The sequence below is a fragment of the Podarcis cretensis genome (genome assembly GCF_951804945.1).
Source record: "Podarcis cretensis genome assembly, chromosome: 6".
Lineage (NCBI taxonomy): Eukaryota > Metazoa > Chordata > Lepidosauria > Squamata > Lacertidae > Podarcis > Podarcis cretensis.
This window is the reverse complement of record NC_137175.1, coordinates 92133456-92157204: the sequence shown is the minus strand read 5'-3', so window position 1 is coordinate 92157204 and position 23749 is coordinate 92133456. Positions and strand designations below refer to the sequence as shown.

At 43.7% G+C, this 23749-nt stretch overlaps 1 protein-coding gene across 3 annotated transcripts in view; it reads right to left on the bottom strand.

The window, feature by feature from the left end:
- The window catches only part of PBX1 (PBX homeobox 1), a 233994-nt gene that overhangs the window by 12098 nt on the left and 198147 nt on the right, over window positions 1–23749 (bottom strand). The window contains exons 6-8 of one of the 3 annotated variants that reach the window (XM_079981596.1): window positions 22797–22845; window positions 14594–14706; window positions 13313–13402 (exon numbers count right to left, since the gene is read on the bottom strand). In XM_079981596.1, coding sequence (XP_079837722.1) covers window positions 13313–13402; window positions 14594–14706; window positions 22797–22845 — 252 coding nt within the window. Of the gene's footprint in view, window positions 1–13312; window positions 13403–14593; window positions 14707–22685; window positions 22846–23749 lie in introns of all 3 variants that reach the window. The other 2 variants (XM_079981595.1, XM_079981597.1) reach the window with 2 other exon arrangements.

Sequence of the window (23749 nt, the reverse complement as noted above, 5' to 3'; positions counted from 1 at the left end):
GCGAAGCAAGCCCATAGGGAAATTCGTCTTGCGAAGCACCTCCAAAACGGAAAACCCTTTCGTCTAGCGGGTTTTTCGTCTTGCGAGGCATTCGTCTTGCGGGGCACCACTGTAGAGCGAAAAATACGGTATTTAAAGGTTGATCCAAGTAAGAATAACTCATTTTCATGGAGCATAAGCTTCTGTTGTTAGTCTACTTTGTCAGATGCTAGAAGTGGAACCGCAAAGCAATGTAAGCCATTAACAAAATGTTGGTTCTCAGTAATGCTCACTTATTTTGGGAGGGAGTGTAGCACATATTGCACGTGATAGCGTAAGATACATAATAAGCAGTGATTTTTTATGAGAAAAATAGGTGTCGGAACTCACCATGGTTACAGTAAGTCACCGGGCGGCTCAGGGAAGCCCTGAACAGATGCTGGTTTGACAACAGCTGTGCTGACTGCCCATGGAGGTGCCAAAATCTACAGCAAGCTGTCTCCCTAGCTGGTTTGGGCGTCTCCCCTGGTTCTGGTGTAGGTCAAATAAATGGGCCCCAGCCTCCCTCATTCTCTTAGATTCCAATGGGTGGCTAGGGCAGTTCAGAAGGGCCCTTGCACTAATGTGTGCATTAATAGAGCCCTGGCTGGAAAGCTTAAAGCCTGCTGCTGCTGCTATATGGGAGATGGATTGAAGAAAAGGAAATAGGTCTTGGCCCTGCCCCATAGCTTGACCAATTGGGGCTAGGAGTGGCTAGGAGCCTGGTGCTCCTTGACTCAGATCTTATATACCTGTTCCATGAATGCTAGTTCATAAATTATTGAAATGCAGCCCCCGCCCCCCGGAAATCCAGAGCGAGAGTATCCCCAAGAGAAGGCATGGGGAAGAGCCCAGCATCTCTCTAGCGACTACAGAAGTCCAACCAAATCTCAGGGGTGTGAAGTATCAGATGATCCTTAAGGTACATGTGGCCCTAGTGGTTTAGGGCTTTGTAAGAATTAGAAATCATGGGGGAGGCGAGAGGTGTTATATGCTAAAGCTCTGGACTTTGCGATCTCAAAATCTGTGCCTCATCTTCATTCCCCATTGTAGTGTACAAGTATATTATTTCAGTGTGTCAAAAAGTGGTCCAAAGGATTATGACAGCCATATCTAACCAACCAAGGATGCTAATTCTGTAACACGAGAATTTTCAAATGGTTAAGCAGCCTGCACTATAAACTAGGGCGCAAATTCATTTTCCATCTAGAAAAACTCACTAAAATAGCCATTCATTTCTCTCTCCCTCTCTCCCTCTCTCTCTCACACACACATATACACAGGGGCTTTCATATATTGAAATCCATGCTTTCCATTTTTGTCTTAAAAATATACAATTTTAAGATTTCAAATGCAAGTTGCAGATTCCAAATATATCTTCCATTTTGGAGATACATATCAGGCAGGTGTGTCAGGGGGGCCAACTTGAATAAAATATGGGGCGGGGCTTGCAGGTAAGCCCCGCCCACATAATTGATCACATGATGCTGTGCACACACACCATTGGAATGGCAATGGCCATCAACTTTTTTTGGGGGTGGCCCCCTCAAATATTTTATTGGGGGAGAGACCCTTTGGCCCCCAGGAATTAGCTCCTATGCTGTCATTTGACAATTCAGCCTCCCCTCCCCCGGATTTTGGAACTAGAATATTCCGCCTGCCCTTAAATGCAAATTTCCAGAAGGAACATTTACATGCTTAAAGGTAGGAAGAGATGAGGTATAAATATAGAATAAGATACATTGACTCAAGTTCCTGTTAAAAAAGTAAGGAAACTGTATTTCCAGAATTTTTGTGCAGTATAACGCATACCATATTAGAAACACAAAAATGTGAACCACATGTTCCTAATGAGCTGAATTGTAGGGGACTGGTGGCAAACCAAGGTTGGCATGCAGAGAAGTCACATATAAACTGCTCTTATTCTCAAGTCCTCATTCATCCAAATGTCCAACTACAGCAAGAAAAAGTGTTGTGTATGGATCTCAGTTACAAGACTTAGACCTGTTCACATATTAAATGCACAAGACAGTTGGAGAAGATGGTAGCTCATGAAAGTGAGAAGCTAACTGATTTTCTGTGAGTTCTTTCCTCTGTTCTAATGCTACTCATGTGAACACGAGTTATGTGAGCAACTGAAGGTACAAGAGGGCTCACAGTGATAACATAGGTAAAAAGGTAAAGGACCCCTGGACGGTTAAGTCAAGTCAAAGGCGACTCTGGGGTTGCGGCACTCATCTCGCTTTCAGGCTGAGGGAGCCAGCGTTCGTCTGCAGTTTTCTGGGTCATAGGGTCAGCATGATTAAACCACTTCTGGTGCAATGGGACACCGCAACGAGTGCCAGAGCACATGGAAACACTGTTTAACTTCCCGCCACAGCGGTAGCTATTTATCTACTTGCACTGGCGTGCTTTCAAACTGCTAGGTTGGCAGGAGCTGGGACAGAACAACGGGAGCTCAAACTATCACAGGGATTCAAACCGCCAACCTTCTGATCGGCAAACCCAAGAGGCTCAGTGGTTTAGATCACAGCGCCACCCGCGTCCCATGATAACATACCATTGTAGCAGCAGTAGTCATTTTATTACAGTCATGCTAAGGTTCCGGAAGTTATTCCAAGGTTTGACACTGACCATTTCCCAACCACACAGCAGTTAAACATACAACTGAGTTCTTACTGCTTAAAGCAATGGTTTCCACCTGTAGTCTACTGACCACCAGTGGTCCATGATTTTCATCCAGGTGGTCTGTGGATTTGTGATTGAAGACTGGAGACAGCACATCCTTTGCATTAAATGTGATCAGCTAAGACCCTCAGCAATTTTCAAGTAGTCCGTGGCAATAAAGGTTTGGGAATCACTTGCTGAAAGGAAACCCATAGTCATTTGATGCTAAAAAGCCAATTTCAGCTAGCTCTGGATGCAAACTGGAAATAAACACCAGTTTAAAATCTTTCTTTTTAAAAATCACATGAAATCAACTAGGTGGCCGGAATGTCTGCAAAAATCCAGAGCCCTAGTTTGCTGCCAGCTACATTTAGCACACATTTTAACTTTCAATTTAAAGTTTAGGCAGCTAGAAATTGTAAATCTCAGTTCATAGTCAACCTATTTGCATGCATGGCTGGGCTTACTTCACCTTTCTAAGTTACACACACACACACACACACACACACACACACACACAAAACTAAGCAAAGATTCCTGGGAGATCCAGTCTTTTCACATTAGGTTTTAATCTACTCATACATCCTAAAGAGGTTGCATTGCATATCCTCCTACTTTGCTACAGACAGGCTTATTGTTTACTGCAGAAGATGAAACCAGCTCACACACTTCCACGTCCTGACCACTGCAAGAGGCAGCAATTACCACAGATTATCAACCCGACAGTGACAAGCCGGGTAAAGAGAGACACTGAGCCAACTCTGCCGCCCGGAGACTGGCATATTCAAGTACACTCAGGACATTAATAGCAATTTACGTGCCATCACTGAGGGAGAGCCACAATGGCCCTGTTGGCAGCCTCTTATTTTGAAGCCTGTTATTTGTGGGAGTTACAAGCTATAATCACAACAGAAACTTTCAAAACCCTTATCTTCGGTGACACACCAAATCTATTTCAGAACTGTAATTGCTATGTCACTGGAGAGTTTGCTGCTTAATGCACTCAAATGACATTTAGTGTTTGCCGGGTCATTATAGGGAACGGGAAATGTAAGGGGGGGGGGAGTGGGGAGGGCTCCTATTGTGTACTCAACTTATTTTTAGAAGGGGCTTTATTGCAGACACCCAATTAAACGAGCTAGAGAAAGAGATAATCTTTATACAACACAGAGATCCTTACTATTTGAATCTTACTCTCCCATTCTCAGCCCAGAAATACTCTGGAACCCAGGACACTCCCCACTTCACTCATACTTGAGAATATGATTTATTTCCAAAGCAAGAAAAGGACCCCATTCTCTGCAAATTGTATCAATGTCTCCAGGATTCCATCCGAAAGCTTCCTTCCTAATACAGTGGTACCTCGAGTTACAGACACTTCGGGTTACAAACTCCGCTAACCAGGAAGTGGTTGCTCCAGGTTAAGAACTTTGCCCCAGGATAAGAACGGAAATCGTGCGCTAGCGGCACAGTGGCAGCAGGAGGCCCCATTAGCGAAAGCACGCCTCAGGTTAAGAACCGTTTCAGGTTAAGAACGGACCTCTGGAATGAATTAAGTTCTTAACCCGAGGTACCACTGTACAGAATAGCCCTGAAGCCTTAAAAGGAGAGCTAGACTAACACTGAGAGGTTCTAGGATTTCTTGTGGCTGCAGCTGCACATCATGAAATATGGATCCCAGAGCTTGAGTCCTCTACTCAAGAGCAATTCCAAAAATCCGTTGCATTTTTTGGAAAGGTAGGCCCGCAAGTGTGGCAACTTTGTAATGTGGGAATGGCTGTGCAATACAACTAGTGTGTGGATGCATATGCTGAAAAGAAGATGGGATATCTATGATGGGACGAAAAAGCCCAAACCACACTGCTGCAATAATTTCCCACGTTACAGTACAGGACATGATTTGGAGCGCTTGAAAATACAAAAAGAAGTTATATCCTCAATGGACACAACAATACCAAAGCAGCCCCCAAATTAGAAGTGCATGGGGAGCTTCCTGCTCAACAACCTGCTACAAGACCGTGATTCCAACAGCCAGGTGCTAATTTGCTTTGTCTTGGCTCCTGTCCTTGTACTTCCCTAGATATCGTGGTCCAAGGAGTGAGGATGTTTTGTCTGCTTAAGGGCCTCATTCCCTCATGGTCAATCTTCTAGGGGGCTGCAAGCCAGTGGCAGATGCAGTCAAAACAAAAGGTTGTGTGGCCAAAGAGGGCATGCCCAAAGCTGGCAGTGTGGGGGGGCAAATGCCCTCTCTCTCACACTCATACCTGCACCATACAGGGTCCACATTGCGCTTGTGCCCACATATGCATATGACTGCTGTCTCTGTTTAGCCAAGGCACATTCTGACCCCCTCCTTCTGTAATCCTCATAGAACTCTAGCCCAATGGTTGCCATTAATTTGACTCTGAATTGATATTAGAATGAATTGATATTGGAATGAATTGATTGTGATTTTATGTAAACTGTGTTATTTTTACTGTTGTTAGCCACTCTGAGCCCGGCTTTGGCTGGGGAGGGTGGGGTAAAAATAACATCATCATCATTGTTGTTGTTATTCTGTTGCATGTGGCTTCTGCTCAAAGCTACCCTTAACTAGGGCAACTGCCCTGGGACGCTTCACTTGGGAGGGCCCCGTGACTGAACGTGGTGCCAAAAGCAGTACCCACCGGCAGCAACCAACAGGTGGACAATGGCTGGGAGGGAGCCACAAGTTCATCCGAAAGACCTGAAGGGAGAAGGGGGCACACCTGCTGTCAGGGGTTCAGGAGCAGAGGCACAGGGAAGAGAGGAGATGGAGAGCGAAGGGGAAGAATCCGAGGGGAGCGTAGGAGAAGAGGACAGTGGACCGAGGGATTCCATGAGCCTCTCCAGCGAATCGGAAGATTCACAGAAGGGGGCGCCAGTGGCCAGGGGTAGGGGGTTCCCAATGGGAACGTCCCAGGAGCAAGGGGGCAGCAGGGACTCCCAGAGCAGTAGTTGGAAATCAGGACCAGCTTCCCCACCAGAGCAGAGTGGGGGGGAAGAGTCCCAAGGATCAGGGCCAGTGCATTCCCCACCAGGGAGAGAAGATAAGGCAGGGCTGACCACACCTCCATCGGAGAGTCAGACAACGGAGGGGAGGTCAGATCCGGCCAGTATCCCGGAAGAGGGAAGCAGTGACAGAAGTAGTGTAACGGTCAGGAGGAAGGTCACTGGGTTGGCGCGTGAGGCAAGTTCAAATGTACAGGAGCGCGGGACAGCAGAGAATGAGGATTGGGAACCGGGTCCTAAAGCCCGCCGGAGGGAGGGGGAGGAGCTAAGCGACTCAGCGTCGGAAGAGTCCAGAAAGGGCAATGCCCCAGCGGGCAGGAGGACCCAGAGGAGGAGAGAGCAGCGTAAAAGGTGGAGCAAGGCTAGGATCTTAAACTGGTGTCATAGGGGAGGAGACTCAGACGGTACTTCGCCGGTCTAGGCTTTAAGACGTAGAGCTGCGCGCTGCGGCTTTGAAATGGAAACTAAACCTCAGTAAAGACTTTTGTACATAACGACAGCCTGGCGTTGGTCCTCTGTGAGCTGGGACCTAGAGGCAGCTCTGACACCTGCGCTCAAAAGGCAGCTGTTGATGCAGCAGAGGGGCCTTGCGGAAGTTGCGTCGGAGGCTTTGCAGGGCCTTGGAGGTTGTGTCGAAATTTTTGTGGGTGCCTGGGCACCCAGGGCTCTCTACAGTTGGCACCAATGCCCCACAAACCTCTCCTTGCTCTCTGCTTGGAGCAACCAAGAGGTTACTGCTGCTTAGCTCCGCAAAGGTAAACAGTAGCAACAGAGCTGCCAGTTCCTAGAGTGGAAGGGAAGGCTGGCGGGAGAGGAGTTTCTACTTCTCCCACTTCCTAGCTCTGCCTCTGTAACTGGAGAAGAGAAATGGAAGTGAAACCAGAAGTCAGGGAGTCCAGCCTAAGGAGCACAGAACCACCTGCGTTTTTATGAAACAGCAACAGCAACAGTGTTGGGGCAACTTCACACCCTCCCTGGTCCTTGGATGAAAAGCAGGTCATATAGTTGTAGCTCTACTCACTATGCATCTGGTTCATGATATTTTATAGGTGATTTCATTAGATTTTATGATATCAGAATTTCCACACAATTAATGTCAATCATGGACAATCACAAGAAATCACGTGGAAGTACTTCACAAATGTGATGAATTAAAATGCAGAGGTGAAATCTTTTTTTTTTTTCTTCTAGAAACTACAGAGCATGAAATTTATGTCTCACCAAACTAATGAAGCACTTGTGGTTTAATGGTGAATTCTGGATATAATGGAGATGTAAAAGATTTGGATTATTATAAAAGGTGCGGGAGGAACGACTAACAATAGGACCCACAAAAGGGAGGAGGGAAGTCCAGGAGATTCTTTGGAATCTCGGTTTTATGATTTATGTTGTATATGTGAGTGTAAAACGTTAATTTGAAAAATCAAATAAATTTAAAGGTTCCCCCCACAAGAAACTTGTTTTTCTTTACAATATCACTGCAATAGAGAATAAAGGGAGAAACTGGTGTTCCTCCGTAACTTGAAATTTTTTTTTTATACCTATTTTTTTGTTTGTTCTGCATCTTATATCCTCAATACCAGATTCATAGAGTCATAGGATTGTCACTTGAATCCATTGCTTCAGACTCTACTCTCTGGAGCCTTTACCCTAATAATCAGATATAGGTAGGTAGCCGTGTTGGTCTGCTGTTGTCAAAACAAAATTAAAAAATTCTTTCCAGTTGCACCTTAGAGACCAACTAAGTTTGTTATTGGGATGAGCTTTCGTGTGCATGCGTATCTGAAGAAGTGTGCATGCACACGAAAGCTCATCCCAATAACAAACTTAGTTGGTCTCTAAGGTGCTACTGGAAGGATTTTTAAAATTTTGTTCCTAATAATCAGATCAGTGCAAAAAGTGGTCCCTGTGAGTATATACACTGACCAAATATACTCAAAGGGGTCCTTTTGGCAGGTGTACCTTATTTCTCCAGACTTTATTTATTTAAAGTAGGGGATAATGTTATGAATGTGGAAGCAGGTAAATTACCTGCTGCTGAAATTCCCTCAGCTTGATCTGGCTTTAGAATTATTGTTCCCCCACCCCCCACCCCCCCAAAAAAAAAGTAGAAGGAAGGAAGGAAGGAAGGAAGGAAGGCAGGCTTATGTAAAAACATAGCACACTGTTTCATTTATTTCACTCATTCCTGCATATTAATTTCAGGGACATGGTAGAAGCATCCAGTTTGTCTGCAACCACAGAAGATGAGGGTTAGGCTAGGAGGGTGTCACACTGAGGAAGAGGTAAATGATTCATGGTAAAGAACAATAGTCTTCTTGCATCAATATGCCTCTAGAGGTGCATGTTTGAGACTTCTTGGAAGGGGCGTGTGGCATGATCATTAGAAACACTGAGAGATGGGTTGAGCTGTATAACAACAACCATTTATTTCTTATACCCTGCCCATCAAACAGCAGCAGCAGGAGCAATTTATTTCTTATACCCCAATCTGAATGGGTTCCCCCAGCCACACACACGTGACTTGCATGCCTCATGGGAACATGGGGCACATGACGCGTTGTACAGATAGGCTGATAGGCTGCACAGGGGACAGTTCAGTGACCAGCACACATCAGCACCAATGTTGCAAGCTCCTGGAGGCCAAATTTAGTTTGTTGGGCAGAATATTATGTCCACTACCATTAGGGTAGTATGGTCAGAAATGCTACTTTTTGCATGCACAAGACCGACAGGCGGAGCTGAGAGGTCTCAATGAAGGGATAATAATAATAATAATAATAATAATAATAATAATAATAATAATAATTTTTTATTTATACCCCGCCCTCCCCTGCCAAGGCTGGGCTCAGAGCGCCTTACAAGCAATAATAAAAACAAGATGAATGATTACAAACTTAAAAAAAATAAAAAAATACAACATTAAAATAATGGAACATTAAAATATTAAAATGTAGCCTCATCGCAGGAGGAGAAGGAAAAGAAAAGAAAAAAAAGAGAGGGAGGGAGGGAATCAAATTGGCTCCAAGCCAAAGGCCAGGCGGAACAACTCTGTCTTACAGGCCCTGCGGAAAGAAATCAGATCCTGCAGGGCCCTGGTCTCATGAGGCAGAGCGTTCCACCAGGCCGGGGCCAGAGTTGAAAAGGCCCTGGCTCTGGTCGAAGCCAATCTAACTTCCTTAGTACCCGGGACCACTAGGGTGTTGTTATTTATGGACCTTGAGGCTCTCCGTGGGGCATACCAGGAGAGGCGGTCCCGTAGGTACGAGGGTCCTAGGCCATGAAGGGCTTTAAAGGTCAAAAGCAGCACCTTAAATGAGGAAAGTGCTGTTGGGAGGAAGGGTTTAGTTTTGGCTGGGCACTGGGGGACATTTGGGAAAAGCTGGTTCTGTACAAGAGAGGTTGCTGGTGCCTCATAGCAGTATTTAAACTGATTTCTTGGGGAAGCCAGTGAGAGCTGGCTCTTATTAAAAATGGCTCATCTGCACGGGATGATGGAGGCAATGAAGGGGATCCAGGGATGATGAAGGCAAACATTCCTTTTTGTCTCAAAAGGAAAAAAAAAATCTGGACTTTGCAATCATTCATTCTGAGCACTAACAAAATGCTTAAGGGGAAACAGTATGCTTACTGTATCTGTGTGGCACCTAGAGCTTGACCCATGTTTCCTCACTAAAGATGGGGGTGTACACAAGCAGTTGAGAGGCGGCTACTTGTGACCAATTCTGAGGATTAATCTAGACATGGGTTTGGGTTAGCCCATTGAAGGGCGCGCACACACAGGGCTTGCATATCTAATCTCCCTGATTTGAGTACGTGCACCATTTCCAGTGTAAATGTGCCAAGTCATTTAAACATGGGATAGGACAGAATGTGACAGCAAGCATATAGAAGAACAGGCCGTTATTTCAAGAGAAGAAAGATCTGATGGAGAAAATGCACATGCAAAATGCATTTGAGGGGTGGTGGTGGAATATAATAACTTGTATTTGCAAGCGGATGCCAGAAGCCTCCAAGTCAAGAATGAAGAACATAGGGATATAGTGGGCCTGTAAAAACATAGCGATATAGTGGGCCTGGAATCAAATTTGCAGCTCCATTGATACAGCATGGCTCCTAACAGTCCTGCTTCTTTCTGTGTGTCATGTTCCTTCTAGGGGTTAATCTCCTGCAATGGGATCTTTCTCCTCTTTTGCTGTTCCAAGATGGTCCACTCTTCTCTATTGAGAAAATCCTCATCTTTCCCAGATAGCTCAAAGTTGGAAGAGGTGGGCCTCATGTTGCTGTAGCTTCTGTTCCACCAAGGCAACCAGTTTGCACTTGCTGCAGGTGTAGTTTTGCACATTCTCAGGCAGAAAGACAGACATGGTGTTGCAGGTCACTGCAGCTGCTCCCTCGCCATCCATGTCTCTTGGTCCTACAGACACTGTGAAGTAGCATTCCAGGCCTCACTTGGCAAATGTCCCTGTTTACAAGTACTGGTCACAAGCTCCCAGAGGCTGCAAGCAGCTTAACAGAGCTACTAGCTGCTAACTCCTCCCCCAATTCAATTACATTTCAGCTTCTGGGCAGGAAAGGACCATATCATTGCAAGGAACCTCTCAGGTTACCAAGGAGAGCATCTACTATGATTGATGCCGTCTCCGTGTCCTCTTGGAAACCCAGAAGCAAGAAGATTCCACAGCTTACCTTGGCAACTCATCCTCCTGCTACCCACTGCTCAGGTTAGGTTACATTTATTTGACACAAAAGCATATTCATGTAGTTTAAACTCAGTGCTTCTAATGGCATGATAATACATTGTTCTCCCTCTTCTGCATGCCATTCCTTTCAAGAGAGGCCTTTCTTCCCTCTTCCAAAATAACTGGCCTGAAGATAAAGGAAACTGCACCATGTCCCTTCTGGTATTAGGGCTGATTCCCATTCTGCAGCTTCCCTTTATTAATGACTACCAAATTAGCTTCAGTTCTGCACCTGAATCCATGCAGGCTTTCATCTCCTCTCGCATGCCCTTTCCCTAGCTCTTTTCTTCAGCAGAGCATCCCCTGGTGATTTGGTTTAGCCTAGAAAACTACTGTGTTCAGATATATATTCAGTTGCAGTGAGCTGGGCTTCTCCTTGGGGGGTGGGGGCAGGGTTAATTTGTACAGAAGTATCATATCTTATCATGATCAGTCTCCGATTCATTTATTCCTCAGTATTAAAGAGCCAGAATAGAAATGAATTCGGCTAACAGAGATTAATGTGGAACGATAGGCTCTTTCATGTGGCATTTTCAAGCCCGGTTTTTGCAATGGGTTTATATAATCAGACATAATTGTCTGCACATGTTCAGTTGCATTTACTTCAGAATGCTTTACTGTCCTTGCCTGGTGACGTCAGGGCTCGGTGCAAACGTGGGCGCTTGGATGCCTGTGCTAAATTCAGAAGAAGTCAGCTCAGAATTCCAACAACAAAGGCACACGCCATGCTTTATAGCATTTCTGCCCCTCCACCATGCCCACCAATGGCTTCAAGGGAGCATCCTCCTTCCTCCTAATGATGAGAACCTTGCCAATAATCCAAGTTTCTTCTTACAGCTTTGGAAAAAGGACACATAAATATTGAAAAGATGCCGAAGCAATGTAGTCGTTGGACTATATAGCTCAGAGGGTAGTACGGATTAAGCGCTTCTGTTATATTACCCCCTTGGGTTTCTAGAGCGCATGTATACATTTGGCAGAACAAGGTAACAGAATTATGGATTGTATCACTTTAGAATGCAGGGAAATGCATATTTTTGAACGCTTCCATGCCTGTAGTAAACTAACATACCAGGCAAAGTTATTCTCTGTGATTTACTCCATGAAGGGCTTTGAAAGTATACAGGAGAGCATTAAAAATGGGACCTTCCACGTGTCTGAAGTGAATACAGATCAGAATTCTACCACCCCACCCTAGGTCAAACTGGAAATGGCAGGCACAGCCATATTTGATGTCCTCGAAGGGGCATTTAATTTTAATGTCAAATAAAAAATAAGCCCTCATTTTCCTTACAATCTGTCACATCAGGTTCCCCCTAATATTGTAATTAGGTTGGAAGAACATCTTACAGAAGTGGGAGAGAATACAGTCCCCCTCAACTGTGTGGCTTTTTAGTTCCTCCACCTCACTTTATATACGAATCAGACAGAAATGTGAACAACACACGTGACTAACTTGGCTACTGGCCCATCTTGCACAATATACAATGGCTCAGAGTTGTTCTGTCTGGCACGTGATTCCTCTAACACACACCCCCAGAGAAAAAACAACATGCACTCCCATATGACCCAACCTGCCAACCCGTGAGCTTCGACTTACTTTGGGTATCTAAGCACTTGCCTTTTAACGCCTCAAATTCTGTACTTGAACAAAATGGACGAGAGAGAGGGGGGGGGTCTTGGCAAGCCGTTTTAAGACTTTCCCTTCCATCACATCCTATCCTTGGCACTTCCTTTCATTTCAACTTGACATGAGCTCATGGAGAATGCCTAGCAGGTCCAACGGCAGCATGCTGTACGATTCCCCACTAAGAAAATACTTGCTTTGCCTAGCACTGTTGTGAGCAATGCAGACAGTAGAAATCCTGAAGGTTATCTAAAGAGGGTAGGAGAGAAGCCTCTAAACCGTGCACTGCCCTTTGCCACCACCCTCAACGGGCACTCCTCGCGTCTGAGGCACGCATGCAGTGGAAAGTCAAAACATCAGGACCATGCTTCACCCTCCCAGTATTTTCAGGTTAATCCTCGAGCGCAACTCTTCCCCTGACCTCTAAAAGGGGCAAAGAGAAGCCCCCGACACAGTGTACGGCAGCCTCCTTTTCCAGGCTCCCCTCTTCTCCCAGCTTGCTGTCACCGCCACTGAGATGGCGGATGATTGATCTGAGAAATGAAGTTGGATTGCTGTCCCGAATCTACACTCGGTTCTCCTTGTGTCTGTCTGATCGATTTCACTCTGTACGACACAGCTTGTCGCTATGAATTTTCATGCTAGTGAGGAGCCGCCAGCGCAACCCAGAACAAGTAGAAGATGTTCCTCTCCTCTCCACCCCCTCTCTCCACCCCTCCCCTCGGTTTTTCTTACTCTAATTTCTGTATTAGCATCATCGTCATTGTCGTCATTATCATCAATCTGTTAATAATCCATTTTTGGCTTTTAGAATGGGAGAGGGCCCACCCACTATTTTAGATGGTACGTTCAGCTGCAATGGACTCCAGCCCTTGGCCTTCTCGTTGGAGATGTCTGGGTCCCCTCCTGCCACTGTACTAGGTGTCACCTGTTTAGCAGCTCTCTCAGCAGAACGCAAGTGGCCGCAGGTGCCATGTGAATATTGATTGCGTCTGACAGTCCTAGACGCCAGCTGCCTGCACAAGGCCTGCCCCATCGCCACTTTTTTCGCAGAGAGAACTCTGCCGTTGGCACGACCGATACAGAAGCAATAAACTAGGTGACCGTAAAGCTAAGACAAGTCCTACTAAGTGGCATTCTGAGCCCTATGGCTTTGAAATAATTGGGAAAGAGAGAACCAACAAGGGGAAAAAAAGAAAAAAGAAAAAAGGAAGCCTATTTTTCTTACACTGATGCCCTGCGGACTATACATCTGACTCGCTGCGAGTCCGTCACTGTATCCTCCTGTCTGGCTGATAACATGGCGAAGGGTATCCACCTAAACAGACCAACAACAACAAAGAGAGAATTAGGAACACAGATATTAAAAGGCAAGACTAATTTTGGGGGTGACTAAAATAGGATGATATGACTATAATCAAGATTTCCCAGTGTTCACTCCAAGCAGCAATAAGTGAAGATACCTCCCTCCCTCCAAACATCCCACTATAATCCCTGATAGTAACAGTGGCAGCAGCAGCAGCAGCCCATGCTGGATTCTGAGTAGTGCAGCAAATGGTGGGGAGAAAAATATACAAGGAGGCAAGTTGGTTGGAGGTCCTTGGTTGAGTTAGCAATTCCTATATGGGGGTAAGAAATCTACTCCGTCCAAATCTGTCAACCCTGCTATCCACACCAGTTATTCAACCCAAGGTTTCTCAGTGCCACTTGCAACTGAAGAGAGTTGACTTAATACAAATGAGCGTTACGAGGGTTCACGCCTTGCCTCTTGAGACCATTCATCCTTCTTGACCGCGTTGAGACTGCCTGCCATCTAGCATGCCTTCTTTTCTGCATTCAGGGTAGTAATGCAACCTAGCTTTGCTTTTAATGCACCTTGACATGAGATGGAAATGTTTGAGTGGTTGGCACCATTATCTAAGGGTAAAAGGAGACTCCCGAAGGGGTAAGCAAATACCTAAGAAGCTGTTGCAACCATTGCATCAGGAAGAAGTGGCTTACACCCCAGTGATTATTTCCTGCACTCTTCCCTGTCAAACTGCCTTCTAGGATAGGATGGCTAAATGAAGTTTGACACTGAAATGGGGGAAAGGGAAACTTCTGTAGTTCAGCACCACTCTCTTGTCATTAAACCAAGCAGAATATGACAATATGGACATCTTGAAAAATAAGCCCGAGGTACAAATATCTGGTCATTTCTCCTAGAAAATCCACTAAGCAAGTTGCATCTTGCGAAATACTCTTTCCGTTCAAATACTGATTTCTTCTTACTGTAACTAGGAAGCCAGAGCCAAATGCATTCACAAAGCGTGGGCAACATCCCCAAAGACAATTTTTGGTAACAAATAAATAAAATTGTTTGGTTTGGGGTTTTTGTTTTGACTGGTTTAGGTTGGTTACAGAGCTTCGATTCCTCTCTTGGGACAGGAATGGGGAACGCCAATAGGATCAAAGGCTCTTCATTCTGATATTGATGCATTCACTGGCACTACATCCGATGGATCCCTACCTGTGACTGCACGTTGGCTCCAACCTGGGCCCCTTGGTAAGAATCCCCATTGAGTGACTGCACGCTCATGAATAAATCTCCAGAGTTTGACATGTTAAAAGAACTGGAAGAACCTGGAAAGGAAAGAGTGAGGCACCTGAATCATAGAAAGGAAGAGGATCAACCACACGCCTGTCAGCCAAGAAGAAGGAAATGACATGCAAAGCAATCCCAAACAGGAGACAAAACAGGTTAGTAGCACAAAGGACAGAGCAAGCAAAAAATTAAAAAATTAAAAATTAAAAGAGAGAGAGAGAGATAGAGGATGCACTGTAAGAGCTATAAATATCACATCTCAAAAAAGCTTGCCCTCCAACCAACTTCTCAACAGAAATGAGTCCTTCAGAATTCAGTGCTTCCTGATGGAGGGTGCGGCACATAGCTCCTGTTTTGTGGGTGGGAGGTTGCTTTGTTGCTGTGGACAGCACACTGATGTCTTAGCAAGCTTTGATATTTTCAGCTGTGATGCCTGGACAGCAGTCTTATCTTGTTTTTAGAAGATGACTCCCATAAATATAGATGAATAGAACATGTTTGTGGAGCATGCCATGCTAAGACACCGCCAGTTTCGTGAGGGGTTCCAGTCACAGCCCGCAATGAATCTATCTTGGCCAATTTGGCAGGATAGCAAAATGTAGAATAGAAGCAAAGGCCAGGGATTTCCACTAGTCCCTCACGCCCCACACATCTAGAGGAGCACATAATGTGCCAACTTTGGGGTGTAGGAAAAATGGGCCACAAGAATGTGGTAAGGCTCTCTTGATCTCCGTGTTGTCTTTGTCTCATGGCAAAATCTAGAACTCGCTAGATCATGTTATCTCAATAATCTCAACCACACACAGGGTTGAAAAGTGTAATTCCAGACGTAACTCCCTTTCAGTTTTCCCCCTATGTCCCCCGCAAAAAAAATATACTTTATAACACAGCAACCTAACTGCATGAGATAGACTGGAAGGAAAGGATTATTTTGAAACTCTCGTGCAACTGATGTTAAGAATGAGAAAGCTGAACGTGCAAGGTTTAGTTTTAAGCATGACATTAGGCTTGAAGGGAGAGACTTCAGGGGCCCAGGTCAATTCCATTGCACTTTTGCAATGCCAAGCTGTTCGATATTTCCCACATGGAAGATATATAACTACTATGTCTAGGGTTGGTTCGTTTGCTTGGTTTTTTGCAACTGCCCAACAGTGAAATACAGATAAAAGCTCTGTGAACCTTTGAACTATACTTTATCTTTGCAAATATTTTGGTTAAACCGGGTGTGGAAAACCTTTGGTCCTCCAGGTGTTGCTAAAACTCCCATCTTTGCCAGCAAGCATGGCCAATGGCAAGGGATGACGGGCACTGCAGTTCACCAACATCTGGAGGGCCAGAGGTTTCCAACATCTGTGCTAAACACTTAACAAATGGAGGGAGGGTGTAGTTATCTGAAGAGTACAACCATCAGAAGACAAGAAACAGTCCAACGGTGAGTTCCCCTGCAAACATCTCCCCTGCCCACGAAGTCTTTTTTTGCTCCAATGTAAACACATCTTGAAGGAGAGATTCTAAAATGTCACAATAATTAGCAAGGGCTAAGAAGTTCTTCAAAGTCTCCTTTAGCGTATGGTGGAAACATCCCAATTGACTTCATCAGGCTTTGGAAAAAACCCTGTAACTGAAGGATTGCCTCCTTACATACCATCCTGCCTACTCCGTAAGATCAGAAGGACTTTTTTGCGTTCTACTTAGGATGAGAAGTGTTTGATGAGAGCAAGAGATAGGGCCTTCTCAGTGACTGCACCAATATCATGAAGCACTTTGTCCTATGAAGCGTAGGTGACCCCCTCTCTGGCTGTTTCCCACTGGTTGGGGAAAACATTTTAATTCCAGAATGCTTTTACCTGCTAAGTATCTGCTGTAAAGGTCATGTTTTGGCTGTGATCTTTACCTCTGTTGTATTTCAATGAATTCTTAATGCTGTGTTTTTATTGTATTTTATGATACTGTGATTCTAAATTGCTGTAAGCTGCTCTGCATGGCGCATAGTCACTAAAAGGGCAGGGAATAAATCTATCTGTCTATCTATCTATCTATCTATCTATCTATCTATCTAATCACACTTTGACAATAGATAATCTACTGGAAATGGTTCCGATTACTTTTCAAGAACTCCCATTACTGTGCAGCACTAAGAGTACCAACTTTTTGGGATTCAAAAAATGCCATGATTATACCAATATTTTTCTTTCTGTGACACCCGCCTTCTGAGCATACAACATGTGCCTACTGTAATTATTTAAGTCTCACAGGAATGCCATGGGATTTGGGTAAAAGTATGGTTTTCTCTCCTTAACAGATGGCCTCAATAAATGATCTGGATTTTCAAGGTCGTGCAGCAAACAAATGATATCACCGCAAAGAGGCCCTAGGAAGCCCGTGTGCCTCCATCCCTTTTCTGCAGACAGCACAGGTTGCTTTTTAAGTTAGTTTGCTTGAAAAGTGTGGGTATTTTACCCCACACTATCTTTTTAAAATATCCCTCCCAAAAAGTAGAAATGGCATTTACTTGGCAGATGGTGAATCGGCAGGGCAGAGGGAACAGTCGCAAAATTACATTCAAAGCAACAATGGTATTGATAGATGCCATTTACTGAATATATGTTGATATTGATGCAGATGGCACAATTCATCAGGTTGGTCTCTTGTGAAAGCCCTATGGAAATGAATGGGTGGGCCCCAAGAGTACTTGTGTTCTTCCACAGCTCTCATTCATTTCTATGAGGTTTGTGCTTGAGAATGTCCCAGCGGATTGTGTCCAAAGTCTTCCAAAGATTAATGCACATATGTAAGTGGCAAATGTGCACACCAATGGAATTTACACCGTACAGATAGAGTCAGAACAGTAATTGCTGAGATGACCTTTAGTGTCATCCGTGATGCTGCTTCAGCATTCTTGGAATCAATGCAAAGTCTTCAGGAAGGAGAGTTACTATGGCCAGGCGTCTCCAAGGGATAATACAATGGTGTGGGGAAAAGGAATGACATCAAAACAAAGACACACACCACCCTCAATGAACAGCATCTCCAGAATTTCGGGATGATAGTTCATTCAACTGAGCTTTGAAAGCAGAAATACATTCCTCCCAACAATATTCCATTTCCCCTTCAGCAGAGTTTGACATTATTTTTTCCATTACTTACATTTTTGAGCAATGTGTAGGAGAAGTGGAATGAAGAAAAAGGATGTTTTGCCATGCTGAAATGGTCAAACACTAACTAAGGTTCCCTGACTGGCTTGTGAGCTGCTGTCTCTGAACAGTCTCCCTGCTTCCATCTCTGGAGCCAGAAGCAAGAGCACCTCATTTGCTCCAGAAGTATTCTGTTGGCAATTTCATAAAATATTATATCCCAAAATGGAAGGTAAACTTATCAATGGCTACTGGTCACAACTGCCACCCTGCTGAGTGACAATGTGCTCCGGACTTTCAGTTGCTTGGCTTGTGAACTTTTCCATGATACCCGCCTGAGTACCAGCGGCTTGTTTGAGGGAGATCTCAATAAAGCATTAATTAACAACATTTTGAACATGTGCAAAATGGTTTTCTCTTATCCAATGAGTCACTAAAGCCAACCCCTGATTTATCTGGGAAAAGGGACCAGCATTTACAGGTCAGAAGGCCTGACTTCCATCTTTATTTACAAAAGTTCCTTAGCCTCTGATCTTCTGAATCACACTGATCTTTAGATTTTATTGAAAGCGAAGTTCAATATTTAATTCTTGTCCTGTTTTAGAATGTGGACTTTTATAACAAAGGGATCAAATAGAAAGGAAATGTTTTGATGATTTTTTAACCAATATGGAAACATTTATATCCCCATTGCATGTGTGATGCCTTCTTTTACAATAATTCACATTGGTGGTAACTGTAAGCTCCTTAAAGGAAATGTTGTGGAAGTTAAAAACAACAACCAAAAACTGTTATAGGAAGAAAAGAGGACCCCCCCTCCCATTTCATGTGATTACTACAAATCTAGTTAAATTTAGAGCAAGTTGATGGGAGAGACCTAGTTCTGTCTAGCTAACTCTTGCTTAAATTACTGAGAAATTAACAATTATTTGTTTTCAGGCCTAGACGGAAGATGCTGTCTTAACTGCACCTGCATGAAGAGAAAGCAGCAGTTTGCCAAGAGTGATTGATTTACACCACAGGGGAGAAGGAGAAGATCAGAGGAGATTCACAGCAGCAGGATGAAAGTCTGAGGTGGTGTCGGAGCTGGAGAGACAAAGAGGTGTTTTTTTGTGGAAATGAGGAAAGGAGAATCTGCAATGTGCAGAGGGAAAAGAAAATGGTGCATTACAACAGTTGAAAGGAAGGGACTCTGGCCAGATCAGCAAGGGTTGACTTACATGGACCCAACAGGTAGGCAAGTGGATAGGAGTAAGGGGAGAGAGCAGTTGGCTAAGAGGCTCAGTCAATGTTGTGAAGCAGCATAACTCCTGAGGAAGTAGGGCATGGGTAGGCAAACTAAGGCCCAGGGGCCAGTTCTGGACCAATCGCCTTCTAAATCTGGTCCACGGACAGTCCGGGAATCAGCGTCTTTTTACATGAGCAGAATGTGTCCTTTTATTTAAAATGCATCTTTGGGTTATTTGTGGGGCCTGCCTGGTGTTTTTACCTGAGTAGAATGTGTGATTTTATTTATAATGCATCTCTGGGTTATTTGTGGGGCATAGGAATTCGTTCACCCCCCCCCCCAAATATAGTCCAGCTCCCCACAAGGTCTGAGGGACAGTGGACCGGCCCCCTGCTGAAAAAGTTTGCGGATCCCTGGAGTAGAGGGTGTTACACAGGGTGTCAAACTCCAGGATAATTAGCAGCTGCTTTTCAAACTAAGAAACCACCAACCAATAATTTGGCCACAATAAGGAAATTTTGTCCATGGTATGATTATTTTCCACCTAGTCATTTTGACACCTTATTTGCAAAATTTAACAATTCCAAAGTACAGACGCGCTCTCACTTTCACAAGATTGAATATACTACTGCCTTCAGCTGTACTTGAGGGTCAATTTCAAAAGATTGCACTGGAAAAACGGTTATGTTCCTGTGGAGACGGCAGTACTGAGTCAGTGGCTCATGTGCTTCTGGAGTGCAATCTTTGAGGAGTGATGTTACTGTTTCCTTTCTTTTAGCAGATCAAGACGATCAGGACCTCTGGGTATGGGGCGGTATATAAATTCAATAAATAATAACAATAATAATCCGGTGACAGCAAAAACTGCAAGGTTTTTTAGCAGGGGTAATTAGAATAATATCTATTATTTGATTATTGATGTAAACCTCCAACGTGTATTTTGTATAGTTAAGTTTTTACCTCTGTCTTCAGTACATTTTATTTTATTTTATTGCTATGGCTAGTGGCGGATTCAAATAAAGATTCTTCTGATCTGAACCTGCGAGTTGGTGAACGCCCATCTGCATGGCCCCAATACAAGCCTCTACTGTTAGGCTCATCCTCCAAACATAATGTCCATTTCTTATTTTTCCTAAAACACTTCCTCACATCCCTTATTGTCCCCTGCCTTCCTTTCACTCAGTGGGATGTCGTTTCATGCACAACACAGCAACAACTCCAGTTTTGCTTCCAAATGTACACTTCAAACAGGGAGAAAAAGCCACTTTGGGCTCTCTGACAAAAGAACCTGCAAGATATATATCTCAGCAAACGTGTGCTTTCTGCATTCATACTGTACTTTTGTTTTTCCTTGCACAGTTAAAATGTGTCAGGTACATATATATATAATGTAACATGTGAAGCAGTCCTAAATGTTTTTGCCATTCTGGGCTATTATGAAATTTGGCCAGGCAAAATCACTTCTCTTATCCAGCAAGCCACTGCTTTAAAGAGCCATTCCTCCTATTACAAGGAGGTCTTGGGGAAACCAACACGAAATGTTGTCTTGCGGAAGTTTATTACGGATTTGACTCCTTGCCACTGCAAAAGGGCAAGTCTAGATTTTGGGTTTTTTTTTTTAATGGCTGCTGTTCACAGGCCAGGGAGCGGAGCTCATAAAAAGGTCAATTCTCTTGTATAACAGCTACATTACCAAGCTGCTTCTTGTAACTCACAGGCCTTGAGCAAGACAGTAAATGATAAACCAATAAGGCAAAACACACCATCTCAATTTTCAAAAGTAGTGAGAAACAGATTGTAATTTGTGATGTGTGACCTGCATAGTGTTACTTGTGAGATTTGATTTCTGGTACTCCTCCACTTTGCCTTGATGGGGGCAAGATCACCAACAGCAATGGCTTCAGCCCTGGGGCTGCAGCTGCCAAGACAACCTGCTTCACACACAGTCACGTTGTCAATTGCTCCCTCATTTGAATGAGGAGGGCCTACCTGTGGAACAAGGCCTCTGGCCCATGTCAGCTGCAGAGCCAGCACTACTAAAAAAGCTTCAATCAGAAGAGATGGAGGGAAGAACCATCTCCAGGCATGATGAATGGTGTTACCAGTTCTAGCCTCTTCCCCACTGCACAGAAATGGCACCATCAGTTCCTCAGAAAATGAAGTCCATTCTGGTTCTGAGGAGGGCCAGCCCACCCGCCCCCAAAAGAAGACCAAAGCACGATGCCTGCCCTGCCGGTGCTGCTCAGCTATGGGTTACTATCTATGATGTTTCTCCCATTGCCAAAGCAACTTGGATAGGAGGTTCCAGATCACAGAGCTCTAATTCCCTTTGCTTTAGCCACTTGGTCACACTGACCTGAACTGTGGACTAGAATAAAGACTGAAGTGACTCAGAACAAGGGCTCACCTTAGGCACACACTCCTCTGAAAGAAAGATACTCTACTTTAATGCTTTATTATTTCAGAGCTTAAAAAATTCAGAGCAGGAGACATAGCATGTTTTCTAACAATATCTAGGCTCTCTTGGAAGACATCCAAATTACACCGTCTTCGGCACAGCTTGTTGGCAGCTTTATGTAAATGCCTCATATTAATCTGTACCCATATAATTTCAAAATGTAGAAAAAGTGTATCAGCCCAATGTATTTGGCATTTCCCTCTTTTAAAACAAAAAAGCCATACAGTACACATTTGTTCACAAACTGGTCCTTAAGCTGGCCTTTTCCCAAAAAGATTGTCCCAAGTTTTCTATGGCCCAGGAAATTACAATCCATTTTACAATGAACAATTTGTCATAAACAATTGTCTAACACGATGCAAATATGAAACAGCAAGCCTGATCCAAGCTCTTTACCACATGCATCTCAAATATCAAGATCAAATAAACTATTTATTGGGCTAATTTATTTCCCAAATTTCCACTCTGCCTTTCTCCGCAATAGTACTCAAGGAACCTAAAATGAATTTGTCCCTTGCATAACTAATACAAAAAACACAAGATCACATCCTGGAAAGGTAGAGGGACAAGCCATGTTTGAATTTTCATGGAGTAAAAAGCCCACTAGCAATTCTGATACCAAAGAAAAATAAAATTACACAAAACAGGTGAGCTACAGGTAATGGGAATAAGTAAGCAATAATCCAGAGAGAAACGTTCACGCAATACAGACACCAAATAACATGACTGGGTGATGCTCTGAGCAAAAGTCCCATGGAAACATTGTGTGCTCGTGTGCAGCTCCCATTCATTTCAACGTGGCTTGTACAGGAGAACTTCCTGGTGGATTGTGGCCCCTGAATGTGTTGGGTTATTTATCAGGGTCACCCAGTGATAAACGTCTCTCCCCTGTTGGAACTTACAAATGTGCACGGACGACCTTTCTCCTGGGAGAACCAGCAACTCAGGCAAAACGTTCTCCATGCCAAAATTCCCAACACATTACTTTTAACCACACAGCATGACTACATTGCCTTCAGAAACAGAAAAAACAGACAGGAACAAAATATCCTAAATGAATACATTGCCCCAAAAGTGAACGAACCAAAGAGGAAACCAAATTAAAAAGCAAACGAGAAACACACATTGATACTAAAAGAAAATAAAACCCCACGGAAAGAAAAGAACAATAACAACCCAAAAGAAAAAAAAACTAACCAGCTGAATTGGGAGTTGAGGGTGAGTTAGCTTGGCTTCCATGGGCTGACACATTTGTAGCAGTGACAGCCGTTTTGGCAGCATAAATATTGGCTTCCTCTTGAAATTTACCTATGTTCTTCTTGTACCGGATTCGCTTATTTCCAAACCAGTTTGATACCTAGAGCAAGTTTGAAAAAGAGAGAGAGAGAGAGAGAGAGAGAGGGAAAAAAGCCTGTTAATAAGAAGTCAAATATATGACCAGGGTGGGAAGCCAGGGGAAAGGGAGGAAAGAATGGGAATGCTGTTTAAGTATGCTGATTAATAGTTTAGAATAAATCTCTCTCTGAACTTACAAGACAGACCCATAAATCTATATGATTTTGTGCTTATATACAGCACACACTGTGGATTTTTGTTTATGTTTTCTGGTGTGAGAGGCTAGGCCTTGGGCCACATGCTAAAACTGTGCTTCCATACATTTCCATTTAAAATAGAAATCCATGTTTTCCTGATGTGATTTATGGAATCTCAGAATCATAGAAGAGACAAAGAGAGCCATCAGGAGCATCTTCTGTGCCAAGGGATCATTTCTTCCACAAATCGGCCCCACACCTCAAGAAGTTAACTTATGTAATTGTTACTACAAACAGAGGAGAACGAACAAGGTATGTCAAGACTCTGAAACTGCTGTAAAACTTTGCATCCCTATCCACGCACAGCTCCCTTGCAGTTGCTATAATGCATAAACAACCGTAAACGGAACTGTCATATACAGTGCTCTTTTTTATTGAAAAGTTTTCAGTTATAAAGAAATAAAGTGATACAAAGCAAAACAGAAGAAAATAAAAATAAAAAGGCACAGACATTTGTAGAGAAAAAGCTCCCCCAATATACAAATATATGTGAAAAATGTCCTAACCCATTCATTCTTTTATAAATTTGATATTATTATCCTGTCATATACAGTGCTTAAAATTTGTGTAGATAAAATGTAGCCAAGACTTTGGAATGAAATTACTTCAAACTAATCACGGAAATGATAACTTGGACAAATCTTTTAGTGTGAAGATCCTCAAAGAATA